The sequence below is a fragment of the Coptis chinensis genome, chromosome 1 (genome assembly GCF_015680905.1).
Source record: "Coptis chinensis isolate HL-2020 chromosome 1, ASM1568090v1, whole genome shotgun sequence".
Taxonomy (NCBI): Eukaryota; Viridiplantae; Streptophyta; class Magnoliopsida; order Ranunculales; family Ranunculaceae; genus Coptis; species Coptis chinensis.
This window is the reverse complement of record NC_141456.1, coordinates 66,872,301-66,886,005: the sequence shown is the minus strand read 5'-3', so window position 1 is coordinate 66,886,005 and position 13,705 is coordinate 66,872,301. Positions and strand designations below refer to the sequence as shown.

The 13,705-nt window shown below is 37.4% G+C and overlaps 1 protein-coding gene and 1 long non-coding RNA gene across 2 annotated transcripts; both read right to left on the bottom strand.

Annotated features, from left to right (window-relative positions):
- Positions 1 to 237: 237 nt before the first annotated feature.
- Positions 238 to 5,659, bottom strand: LOC147525025 (uncharacterized). The gene is made up of 7 exons (XM_086564346.1): positions 5,504 to 5,659; positions 4,054 to 4,185; positions 2,506 to 2,584; positions 2,246 to 2,337; positions 1,979 to 2,148; positions 1,255 to 1,335; positions 238 to 560 (listed from the first exon to the last, which is right to left on the bottom strand). Exons 3-7 carry the CDS (start codon positions 2,537 to 2,539, stop codon positions 509 to 511), a joined length of 429 nt encoding a protein of 142 aa, XP_086420472.1. The 5' UTR covers positions 2,540 to 2,584; positions 4,054 to 4,185; positions 5,504 to 5,659; the 3' UTR covers positions 238 to 508.
- Positions 5,660 to 5,803: 144 nt separating this feature from the next.
- LOC147525024 (uncharacterized) lies at positions 5,804 to 6,412 on the bottom strand. The gene is made up of 3 exons (XR_015197653.1): positions 6,159 to 6,412; positions 6,015 to 6,056; positions 5,804 to 5,926 (listed from the first exon to the last, which is right to left on the bottom strand). It is a non-coding gene; the product is annotated as an uncharacterized LOC147525024 (long non-coding RNA).
- Positions 6,413 to 13,705: the final 7,293 nt, after the last annotated feature.

The window sequence follows — 13,705 nt, the reverse complement described above, 5'->3', positions numbered from 1 at the left end:
GGTTTATATTAGTGTATATGTTATAATACCGTGGTATATAGTTATACTAAACACTACGGTTTATGCCAAACCGTATATATATATATATATATATATATATATTTTTTTTTAATAATAATGCTACTAACAGTCTTCCACTTAAAACCGAACCCGTGATAACAAAATTTATCTGACTGCCTACATACAACATTTTCATCTTCCCAACAAATTCCAAAATGTACAATAAACTATCAAACATTGCAAAAAAAGATAATAATAATAAAAAAAAACTTCCATTAATTTTTTGAGTGCACTAAGAAAACAAACTTCAAATTCCTTTTCATAAATTAAAAAGGTAAGACTCATAAATTAAACTGGAGGGGTCCGAACATAGCTAAAACTCTTCTTCATTCGCTTCCGACTGAAACACCCCATTTTCCTGGATGAACTACATAATATCGAGTCGAACACCGTCAAGTTCATCTTGCGTGTATGTCTCCTTCAGTTCTAAATTTGTTATCTGGATGAGTCAAAGCACAACACTAACAGATTGATTGACCGCATCTTTCTCAGTCTTACACCTGCAGAGTGGAATGCATTAAACAATCAGCTAGTACCTAATTCTAAATTGTAATTGTAATCTAGAGGGAACTGGGAAGGAACCAAAAAGATTTAGGAATAAATATTTCGAAAAGAACACATACTTAGAAAGTGCAAAACATACAAAACTATGGCTCGGTCCAGGGCACAATCACTTAACATGATGTGATATTGATGGTAAATCCAGAGGTTGATCTTGAACGAAGTTTAGCTTGACTTTGATTGGAAAAGTAAAGATTTCTTTGAAAAATCTCAATGTATTTTTTTTCAGTCAGCAGTATTTTTACGCCGCCATAACTTCATCCGCCATATTCATGGCAAGTTTATCAGGATGGAGAAGTATATATTTTCACCATGTGGCATGAAATTTGTGTACGCTTATTGGAGCATTTTAAGAAAAATTAGAAGTAGGGGGTTTTCCTTTTTTTCAGAAACACAGAGCGGCAAAGGACCATAAGTTTTGTCCTCAGCTTACCAAACGCAGCCTTACATATCATATATAAGTTAGTAGAGATTCGTCTATGAGTTTGAGAGAACAACACGTAACATTCAACTTTGCTAGAGGTAGACATTTTCCCTTGACAAAACCTCAGATAATCATGGAGTCATGGAGAGATGACAGAGTAACTTAGTTGTAGAGACCCAGAGGACAAATAGAGAAGAACGGACACATACCTATTGCACTGCGACCATGATGCATAGTTGTGGTTGCTGCAGTTTGTGCACACCCAATCTCTATCACGCCATTGCTTTGCTCTAACACAGAGAAAAGCTGCATCACAAAATCAAAATTTTGAAATATACATGCCCAGACACAGATTTAGAAATTAAACGTAAAATACCTATCACACTTCTTCTATATGAGTCTACAAACAATACAATTGTGTAAAACTTTAACAAATTGGGAAGGCTGCATAATGGAAATTGTTTCATGCACTGCAACACTGGAGCCTAGGTAATTCAAATGATTGAACGATTATTTTTGAGCCAGTTCTGCCGTACATGTACATATAGTAGCCTTCCAGATGGCTTATTTGGGCAATTGAAGTTCATGATTGCTCCCAGAGAGCCTCACAGACTCACGAGTCATATCCATTCTACTAATAATGTCACCACCTTTTACTATAGCCATTGAATTTGAATAAACTTAATGCAATTAGATATAAAAGCAGTAAGATAGATGAGCATAACTTTCTGTGGCTCCCACAAACTTAAAAGTTAAAGTATTGATTGAGTTAAAATCTTTATAATTACTCTTTGGATAGCACGTCCAATAAATTGGTCTCAGAAAATAAAAAGTGAAAAAAGAGATTCCTAGATGTTTGTTTCTTTTACTGTGTTGATTGGTAAAAAATGAGTGAAAAGCCAAAAACAAAGAAACAGAAAACCAAGATATTACCCTTTTCCAAGAAGTGTAGGCACTGGTGTGAGCTGTGGTAACTGCACTTGACCTTGTGAGTTCCAAGGTGTTATGGAGCTTCCATTGCGGTATGGGTAAGGTCCAGATGTCTGATCATTGTCGGGACGCCCAATATGCTCATAGCCCTGGTATGAAGGTCGTTGATTTGTCTATACTTCCGAAATAAAGTATGTAAGAGAAATAGTCTAATTCCACAAGATATAGTTTAACGTGCATTGGTAAATGATTATCTTGTACACTACATACCAGAAAATGATTGTTTATATCTCCTGCATTCAACCTCTTGTTTTCCCATTCACCCCATAATTCCTCTGATGCCAATCGCTTTGTCCCATGACCTTTACAACAGGAAAAAACAATATAAATAAATTTCATAAGAGAATTGTATATTGGAAGTATAGTGGTTTCGTTCAGGTATCTACACAACAGTTTTGTGATATAAAACTAGAAATATCATTAAAAAAAAATAGAAGAGACAGAACAAGAATGGGATGTATTGCACTTACTTGGAAACATTCCTGTGACAGCTGTGTTCACCATGGAAGAGAAGAAGAAGACGTGAACAATGGGTTTCTCCACCTTGTTCTAAAAGAAAAACACCAGATCCGTACACCTCACTTTCAGATTGAACCATAAAACAAGTAACAAGAGCGTAGAAATAAAGGAGTCAAACACAAGTAAAATCTTCCAAAGGAAATCACATATCAAAAGATAGAATACCAGATATGGGTTGAGAGAGAGAGAGAGAGAAGAGTGACCTTAACTAAGAAGGGGCAACCTTTTTTGTTAGATCTTGAATCCTAATCTCTGCGCCCTACTTGTGAGCACCACCGAGGCAACCTATTTCGCCATTAATTACAGCGAGTAACACATTGCTCAGTCCCCCCACAATGCTTTACAATATCGAAGGATAATTCAGGTGAGGCACAATCCTGAAGGATCTTGAGTTGTAAGCATCGTCATTTTTTTTTTCTTTTTCAGATGACTTGTTAGAATATAAGTTCAAGTTTTAATACATATTATTCAGGACTAAAAGCAACGATTATAAGTTTAAGTTTAACCTAATTCCAATCATAGTTGTCAACTCATGAATCGTTTCCTATATTTTGCGAATCGTGAATCTTATCAAGTCACGAATCGTCACATTCAAGAATTTTTATAAATAAACAACAAATATTACTTATACATATTATTTAATATTTACACAACTTAATCCGAGTCAGAACTTTGGAGGAATTAAAAGTGATTACATAGTAAGTGGCATGGTTAGAACAAAGCAAGGGGGTATGATGACACGGGTCAGTCGTGGAGTATTTAGTTGGTCTTATAGGATGGCCTCATGCCTTTAGTGAAATACTGAAGTTTACTTTAGATGGGCCCTAAGTAGTCAAATACTCAAGTCTTTCTATAAATGGGACTTACATTAGTTAGGCTGACCCGCATTCTCTTTTGAAAAGAAGATCGTACTCAACTCTTATGTGAAACCCTAAAGCCGCCGTCTTGCCCAGAACACACACTGCTATAAGAAGAAAGAGAGATCGAGAAAGAAAAAATAGGAAGTACATATCACAGAAGATGAGAGCAGATGGAAGAAGATTAAGTATCACTTCTGCAGATTGGCTATACACGATCTCTCCTTTCTTTCTCTCTTTCTTTCCTTACAGAAAATATCAGCAGATTCAATGGGGGGTTTTTTTTGGATCGTGGAATCGCAAAATAATCCAATTCCATACGAGTCAGGCGATTTAACCCGCGTTTCCTCACAACTCCACCACGTTCTGACTTGGCCGAACAATTATAATCTTCCTGATTAGGACTCGACTCAAATCATACGATTCAAAATGGGAATCGTATGATTTTGACAATACTGATTCCAACCAAATTAAAATCTGCTGCAAGTATTTTAAAGAGAAACAATGTCAATGGTATCCTTTTCCGACACGGTGTCCTTTTCCTATAACTTGAACATTTCGAGAAAAAAAAATACACATGCATGAAATTATAACTGAAATGCACATTGACTAATCGCAAGTATATAAGTGGATGCTACTTACTTGGAAAGAAATCTATAGCCCAATCACCTAAAGCTTCCATCATCAGAGGCCAAAGACTCCACATATCAACAGATATTGTCAGAGAGAAGAACGTCATATATGACACTATTTCCAAAACTTCCTCAAAAACCTCTGCAGAAATATAAGGCGGGTGAGAGGAGTATGAAACGTGAAAAACTAACTTTTTTCTCAATAGCAAGCAAGCATATGTTGTAATTGATTTAAACTTAACTTAATAGATGTTTCACACAGTGGGAAAACATTACAAGTAACATGCTAAAATAGCACGCAGTGGTAACATGAAAGGAATATCATCTTTAACAAACTGTTCAAGTCATCCAATTAGCACAGTAATTTTATGAAATGGCGTCACTCTCACAGTTCCATATTCCAAGTTTCTGATCTTAAGAAAATGCCTCAATGACTAGCAATTTGTGTCTGCTTTCTTCTTACGAAAAGTTTTGATGTATCTTCCTTGGTCTTCAATTATTACTGGACAGCTCAAGTAAGCCAAGACAACCAAATAATATCCAATGTAGTTCCAAGTTTCTAATGCCAAGCCATTTAGTCTTAAGAACTTCCCATCTCTCAATCAGGTTCCTTTCTTCTTATGAAAAGTTTTGATGTATCTTCTTAGTCTTCAACTATTACTGAACAACTCACGTTAGCCAAGACAAAGCAATAACATCCAATATAGTTCCAAGTTTCTACAGGCATACCTTTTAGTCTTAAGAAATTCCCATCTCTAATCATTATGGCCTTACGAGAGATGATTTCAACATTGTAAATTTACTGCAATATATGTATGCACTTTTATCTTTCACATCTCCCCATCAACTACTAAGACTCGTGTACAATCTTTATGCATTTCATTTGTTGATGTAACTTTGGCCAATTCTTAAACGGTTTCATATCTCACGACATCCTCACAACATAAACCATGACCAATGCCTATTGCTCTGTCATCCACGCAATTTTTTCTCCTGTACAATAAATTTCCTTTACAACTCCTTTCATTTCTTTCAACGATACATACAAAAATTTCATAATCACTTTCCCAAGTTTTCTAACTACTAATCGGGTCTTCAACCTGTCCCTTTGGAAAACTACACTTGGATACAACAATCTTGAATGTGGGCCAAAAGAAACTAAAACAGAAAAAACCAGGAGAAACTAACATTTTAGTTACCAAAACATTATTTGGAAAATGGATTGAAAAACATTATAAAGAAAATAGAAAGGAATACCAAATAGTTGTTGAGTACCTCCTAAGAATGAAACTAGAAATAATAAAATAGTAAATAAAAACAGTCATTCACCCGTTTAAAAAAAATACTCTATTAGGTAATAATTCCAAGTTGGGAGATGTTAGAGCAATCATTTTGATATAAATGGCAAGATCAAACTATATAGTAACCATAGTTTACAAGAAAGAAGAAGATTAGCATACCTTGCCCATCCATAGTCAACATCCGACGCATAATAGGTAATAAAGTTGGCTCGATTTCAATGAAAAGGCTCGGAAGCTTGCTCACAGATTCAAGAATAGTGTTGATGGCACGCAAACATCCAACTGTAGCTAGAGCGCCGGGATCATCGACATCGTCATCCGCTTCAAAGAACATTCATGCACTTCCAAAATGCAAAGAGCCCTCTGAAGGGTTAAAAAAAATAAATAAATAAAATGAAAATCCCAATAAGAAGAAAATAAGAACACATATACAAGCATTTGTGAAGTTGTCCCATTAATATACCAGATTTTGGCATAATCCAAAGGCATACGGTGCCATCTCTTCCCCGAATTTGTCAACAATAGTCTCTAAGGTGAATACAAGATCCTCGTTCTCAACCTCGTTCATTAGCTTGAAGAATTCTGCAAGGGAAAAAGAAATGATTTCACTATGGATAATTTAGATCAGATACTGTTATAAATACAAACATAAATCTCATAAAGTTCCAACCATCGAGTAAATTGGGAAGGATTGGACGGATTTCACTCAAATCTGCAAGAAGAAATAAAAGTCTTCTGTAAATAGACATCTCCAAGATGGGGTTGTCGATATTCAAGGAATCAAAAATAATTCAAGAAACGAGGACACATGTACCTTTGGAAGCTTCTACAAAAGAGCGCAAGGCAAAAACGGAATCTACACGGACTGGAAGATCTGGATCACACAGCCTAGCTACAACGCTGTGGAAGGCTTTAAGAAAATTATTTGGATCTGAGAAGTTGATATGTGCATACTGGCCGGCAACCCATGCTGCCTAATATTACCAATAAAAAATCTAAATTTTAGGTGTGTGATAGGACAGTGAAAATTACAGAAAGAAAGCTGATGTTAGAATATATATATATATATATAGGGAGTCACTGGACTCATAAGTACCCAATGCGAGGTAGCCATTTCGAATCAGCAGGGGTTTTGTTGTCGACTAGAATTTGAGGTTTCTTACAACGGTTGCAAAAGGATCTGAACGCGTAGTTTCTGTTTGTGCAGCTTCCACACTCCCAATTTGCGGTGGGTTTTCTCACTGTTGCGGGAATCCTAAGAGTCGTAGAACTGTGGAAGTTATGGGGAGAGACCGAGAGAATAGGGGGAATCCAATTTGAATGAGTTTCGTACTGTGTATTTTTTATTTCGCGTATTTGACTATTTGGCATAAAGTCATAAACCACGGTAGAAAGTGGAAAATTTATATACCACTGTTTATGTTTAAGGTAGTGGGGATGTGGAGTACTCTCATGCTGAAAAAAAAACTAACCATGGTATATGGCCCAACTTATCCCACGGTTTTCATATAACTGTGGCATATACTAGTAAACCAATGACCAAAGAAATTTCCGCCGTGGTATATAAGTATTTCCCTCGATTTTTGGAAGAACCGTGGTATAAACGTTTTTATTAACCGTGGTATATGTGTCATTCTGTAGTAGTGCATCACCACTCTCCGTTCTGGCAGAGTAGTTGATAACAACGTAACTATGCCTATAGTTACCCTACCAGTAGTCCCTACACCGAATATTGAACTAGATACCAAAATAGAAACTGAAGATCCTACCCCTGTAGAAGTACCAGTTAAACCACAACCTAAGAAACAAAAGGCCAAGGTTAAACATCATGTTAATCCATATGCTAAATATAGAGAGAAACCACCGTTTCCCTAGAGATTTGCCATGTTGAACAAGGATACAAATTACGACGATATTAGGGAAGTTTTCAAAAATCTAACAATAAACCTTCCTTTTCTTGAAGCAATTAAAAAGTTATCTCACCATGCTAAGTTTCTTAAAGAGTTGTACACTACTAGGCGTAAGACAAATATTCCTAAAGACGCCTTCCTAACTGAACAGTTTCCAACTTTATCAAAACATAATGGAATCGTTAAGTACAAAGACCCTGGTCGTCTTATTGTACAATGCACCTTAGGAGATTCCCACATGACCACCGCTTTATTAGACCTGGGGGCAAGTCTTAACTTACTCCCGTATTATCTATACAAACAAATAGGTCTACAAAAGATGCAACCTACTAAAATGACGTTACAATTAGCGGATCGGTTTATTAAGTATCCTAAGGGTGTGGTTGAAAACGTGCTTGTTAAAGTTAAGGATTTCTACTATCCTACGGATTTAGTTATCCTCGATACAGAAGTGGCTAACAACTCTGTTCTGATCATTTTAGAGCGTCCTTTCTTGGCTATTGCCAACGCTCTCGTAAACTGCTATGATGGTTCGATGTCTATGTCTTTTAGGCATCTTTCTGTTTGAGTAAATGTTTTTAAAATGATGAAACAATTCCCAGATACGACTATCGATGGAGAAGTTAGCATGATCGAGAGTTTAGCTCAAGATTATTTCAAAACCATATTTCGGATGATCAGATGAACAAATTCCTTTCCTTTGGAAGTTCCAACTTTGCCGAGAACTCCCTGGAAGTCGAGGAAGATTTCCTTCGTCTCTTTTGCAACTCTTCCTTGCCACCTCGCAAGTCCCACCCTGCCAACATCCTTTCATCCCTTGACGCTATGACAAAAGATGAATTTTTCACCCTCTATCCCAGTGATTCTTTTGACCCACCTATTGAGGATTGTCTTGCATATCTCAAGGCTTCTGATGATCTAGACCTGAGAGCTCTAGCTGACACTCATTTATTTTCCATCAACAATATTCCCCACCTTCCACCTTTTCAAAGGAACCTAGAGTTTGCACTTGACCCTCTTGCTTCTTCTGTGCTTAATGATTTTCTAAATCCTCCTAATACGGAAATAATTCACAAGGAAAAGGCACGTGACACCTTCATTTTCAGAATTGAGACAGTTCCTACCTACACCATGAATGAGTTTTGTGCTAAACCCACATTCTCATTTTTTCCATTCTTTCCTTCTAAAACTTATCCATATCCAATATATCTTCCATAAACATCTATTTTCTCATGATCATTCACTTGGACACCTTCTAGTTCAAAGATAAAGAAGAAGGTGCATGCTCGGTTACGTTCTAGATCTATCAGACTTCGCTTTCATTTCACTAAGTTGTGTCATAGAAAATCTTGGTGCTTAATTCTGTTTGGGGGTGCATTCCATGTTATTTATTTATGGAAAGACCCACAACTCTTTAGGTTGTTGATATATGGAAAATTGCAGGGTATATATATATATATATATCTAGTTATTTGTTAAAGTCTCGAGTATCTGACTATAAATGGCTCATTTTGTTATTTGGTGTACGTCCTTTCACTTCCATATATTGGTAAGTGCACCATTCAGGTAATCGGGCCCTCCCTATGGAGTGTGTGGTTGTAAGTACCAAATCCTAACTCCACGTTTAACATAATTCACATTTTCCACTCTTGCATATTTTCTCGGTTTTTGAGTCATGTTCCTCTATGGTGTGAATTATGTCTTTCTTGCTTTTCGTGTTTCTAATATTAAATCTTATTCATAAAAAGTAAAAATAATTTTAAATCATAAAAATAGTAATCTAGGAAGTCTCGGAAATTTGACTTTAAAAGACCCACGTTTAAAACAAATTTTCTAAACTCTGTTGTCTAAAATTTGTTTGGGGTGGGGTGTTGGTCTTTCCGTCCATGATTGCTAAACTTTCCAATTGTGTTGTTTATGTCGTTTAATCGTATTTTGATTCGGGTTGACATTATCTATGAATTTAGATTTTATTTGTTCGCATAACTTACGTTACGCACGCACTTCGCGGCATTTTCCATCTTCTTATATGTCACCCACGGTTTGAATAGAGTGTTTTATGGATCATTGGATTGGAAATTCTCTTTTGATCATTTCCATATCTCATTTGCAAAAATCGAACTGGTAACGAATCGGCAATTTTAGTTTGAAGTTGCGTGAAAAAAATCGAAAAATTTCGGAAATCGAATTAGGCTTGGGCCCAAATCTCGCGCGCACGCTCCATGCACGCGCGTCTCCTTCCTCCAAACAAAACAGATCGCGAGTTTTTCGTTCTCACTTCCGCCATTAACGACCAAACTCTAAGTAAAAAATAAAAAGAAAAACCACCACCGATTCTCCCACTCAATTCAAACAAACCCACTCCAAATTCAATCCCCTTACACAAATTCACCTCCTCCACGGCCATTAAAACGCCCAAACATAAACTTAAAACAAATTTGTCTCCAAAATTCACACCAACCAACCAATCAAACCAAATTATATTCCCTTTTTCAAATACCTTTCCTCCAACTTTCCCTAACCCTCTTGCGAAATCAAAAACTGAAAAATGGCCCAAAAACGCAAAATCCTTCCAGAACAAGTTTTCAAGTCGGACCATTTTGCACCATTTTATGATGTCGAGATGAAACATAGGGATTGGCAATGGTTGTGGTATACAGAGGATGATTTTTACCATGAGGATTTGTTTTTAAATTTTTATAAGAAGCGGGAAATCGAGGGGAGGAAGATTTTTGTGAAGTCACATGGGGCGAGGAAAGAAGTGCATGCTTTGAAGATGACTCATTTTCTGGGCATTATGCCAAAAAGCCAGCTAGTAGCCACCATGCAGGAATCACAATATGGTGGGGTAGAGCCATTGATGAATGATACTGTGTTGGAAAGGAAGTACAATACGAAGTTGCATTATGTCCAACAGTGGTTGTTGAGGACCAACCAGCTGGATGTAGCTCAGTGGGTTGGTAAGAATGTGATTGGGAAAGAGAAGTTCAGCGACATCGGTCTGAACTGTCTGCACGTACTCTGGGTATTACAGGAACAAAGGTATGATTTTTGTATCGTCGACTTCGTTTTAAATATGATTAGAGGAGTTGGAGTAAGTACCACACTATTTCCTGCTTTAATTACGAAGATAATGTTGTCTTTGGGTGAAAAACCAAGAACTGAGCGGACTATGTTGAAGTTGCATACGAATGCCATAGCTTATACAGATTGTATTCAGAAGGTTTGGAGGTTGCCTGGAGAGAGGGTAGTGGAAGAGACTGAGTCGGATGATGAGGAGGAGACAACATGTTTTCATGCTGATGCCTTGGAGAGGTATACTTCTGATGCAGAACGCATGTCAGTGTTTCATCGTGGCATGCGTTCTCTTAATACAATTTGTGAAGATCTCCGGACTCAGCAGACTACCATACATCATAACTATGAGACTCGTGCCCAACGCGAGGATGAGCGTTGGGAAGAGATGAAGCCAGAGATGGAAGCACAGCGCAAGTTCCGAGAAGAAATGCTTGAACGCTTCCCCACCCCCGGGGGTTCTTCTGAGGAGGAGGCATTTGTGAGGCATGAGCGTCGTTGACGAAGGACGGATGGCTCAGGCCCATCGGGATCTCAGGACCCATCTTCTACTCATGTTCCATCTTCAACCAGTAGCGCGTGGTTTAGAGAATTTATTAATTGATGTTGTTTTTATTGTTTTTATTAGTTCAGATGTTAATTTTGAATTCAGTAGTTAAATTTGTATTTGGTAGTTAATTATATTTGAATTTCGATTTTAATTTAATGTGGTTCTTTTCAAATTATGTGTTGATTTTTGTGTTAATCCCACCTTCCCGAATTGGTTGGGGGTGGTATTATTTCTTTTAGGATGGTTTTTATATTATCCACAATTTTAGAAGTAATTTTGCGATGATTGTTGGGAATGTTGCCGATATTGGCATGCCTATAATTAGATATTGTGGTAGGATGAAATTTCAATGAGTTAGGAAGTTACTATTCTAAATTCAATCTAAAAAATATTAGGTTTGTTTTAGAATAATGAATATGGGTTGTTTTCGTTTTAGGTTTTGGAAATATTTGGTTTCCGGCAACTGCCTTAACCCTTTTTGGCAACTTGTCGATTCGTTTTAGAAACTAAAACACTATATAAACTTCCTTCATTCTACACTCATAACCCACATTACAACTCACTTTCATCTCTCACCTTTCACTCCCAATTTTTCCTCTTTTATTCTTCACTTCAACACTCCAACTATATGGAGTGTGCCCTGCGCCTCAGTGAGCGCACCCTGCGCTTGAACCGCCTGTTACTCCATTCAGACCTGAGCGCACCCTGCGCCCTCACAAGACCAAATCCGAGCGCACCCCGCGCTCAAAACACAGGAACTTGCCTAAGGCACGAGCATACCCTGCGCCCATCCCAGGCAAAAAGTGAGCGCGCCCTGCGCCTAAGTGCCTGGAACTCGATCATAACCAGAGCGCACCCCGCGCCCATACAAGGCATAGTTTGAGCGCCCCCCACGCTCTGGCATCCCTAGGCACGAAAAATTCTGATTTTTTGTGGGTTATTCCAGGATCGTTTGTAGCTGTTCTAGAGAGTAGTTTTATGATGACATCTCCTACAGTCATACTGGAGCAATCTTTCGAAGACTTGTTGGGAAGCGAGACTTATGAAAGTTGGTTCCGCGACAGGATCTTGCAATTAGGATGGCAAAGATTCATCGGTAACTCGATGGCGACTTCGTATTCACCTCAGCTTACTGCATTTTTCTACAATAATATTACTTTCTATTGTAACCATGATGGAGAACAAAAATTTTCTCTTGCAATTGAAGACACAACAATGGAATTCAGTAAGTCTTTGGTAGCGTTAGTTTCGGGATTGCCCTTGCCTGATCCTATGCACACGTGGGGATATATGACCGATAATGCATACCTCTATGACTATACATATTTCCATGAGTATTATGGGGGGAGAGGTGTTTCGTGTAATGGACCAAGGGCGATATAGCATAGCCCTTGGTAGCCTGTCCCTAAATGTAGGCACCACCATGTTATTCATCCTGATGAATATTTTATGGGAGTGGCAGTTTAATTTTGCAAATAGTACCACTGGTGACATTTTCCTTGCTTTAGCTGAGGGACGTCGCCGATATGACATTCACCGAGTATTAGTGGCTAGTCTTAAGAGAGCCCAAAGCATGAGGCATAAGTATCTTCGTATGCCTATTTTGGTTTGCCGCATCATGCGCAGTTGTTTACCTAAATTCTGTACCCAGTTCACGGATTGGAAAAGGGTTGAAGTCATGAGACCCACCAATTGGGTGGTTCATTCATTTTGAGTTATGACTTGGCCGAGTTGGAAGGTGCAACCTCATTTGGTTGCTCCTTACACCCCATCAAACCGAGCAACATTCGACAAGTTAGCAAGAGTTGATGACACACGGCGATGGGCGTGGCAAGTTATCATGGCATGGCAGGACGTGAAGGAACCTCATCTCTTTGAAGAGGATGAGGATGATGCTTAAACGCTGGAGATAAGGTAAGTTTTAGTTTCAATTTGTGTCTGCTTATGTCCCAAGCAATTTGATTCTTGTCAACCCTATAACGGGTGGAACTCATATAGAGTTGCGTCTATTTTTCTTTTTCTATATTAGTATGTTTTAACCTTGTTTTGCAAATGTTCCAGAATTTCACGCGTTTCTATGGTATTTTTCTACCTTTTTTATTTCAATACTTTGAGGACAAAGCATGCTTCTTGTTTGGGGGTGGCATAGAAACACGTGGAATTAAGGCACCTGTTAGGATATAGATATGTACAATATGCACTTGTTTTCTAGTAAAAATTCAAAAATTTCAAAAATTCAAAAATATAAATAAAAAGTTTATGCTATACATTTAGGAATATTAGTATTGTTTTCTTTCTCTATGCTCTTAATAATCTAGAATTCTCGTGTAGCTTTTGCATTATAATAGATTTTAGAAACTTAGGTTAATATGTAGATAATAATCTTTGTATCTTTCTATAAATATATTGCATAAGTATATATGATTGTTTGGCAGTAACTTTCTAAAATCTAGGCTAGAGTACTTATTCTACAAATCCTGTGAGAAAATAGCCTAAAGCCTTATATGAGTGAAATGTTTGAGAAATGGCACAAGGGAGAAGTAAAATCCGGATAGAGAAATCACACGTCCACTTGCTTGATCACTATACCATATCCTAAACGAGAATTTAGGCCCTCTTTGGATCGATGTAGCCAGAATTTCAAACCTTATGAAATTATTTTCCGCTAGTCGCCCCTCTGAGCTTTTCTTTAGCCTTTCATAAACCACAAATCCTTTACCATTTTACAAAACAAAATAAAAATAAAAATCAGCCTACCCATTCTTTGAATGAGTCTGAGAAAATAGATAAAAATAGAAAAGAGAAAAACCATTGAAATCAAGAATT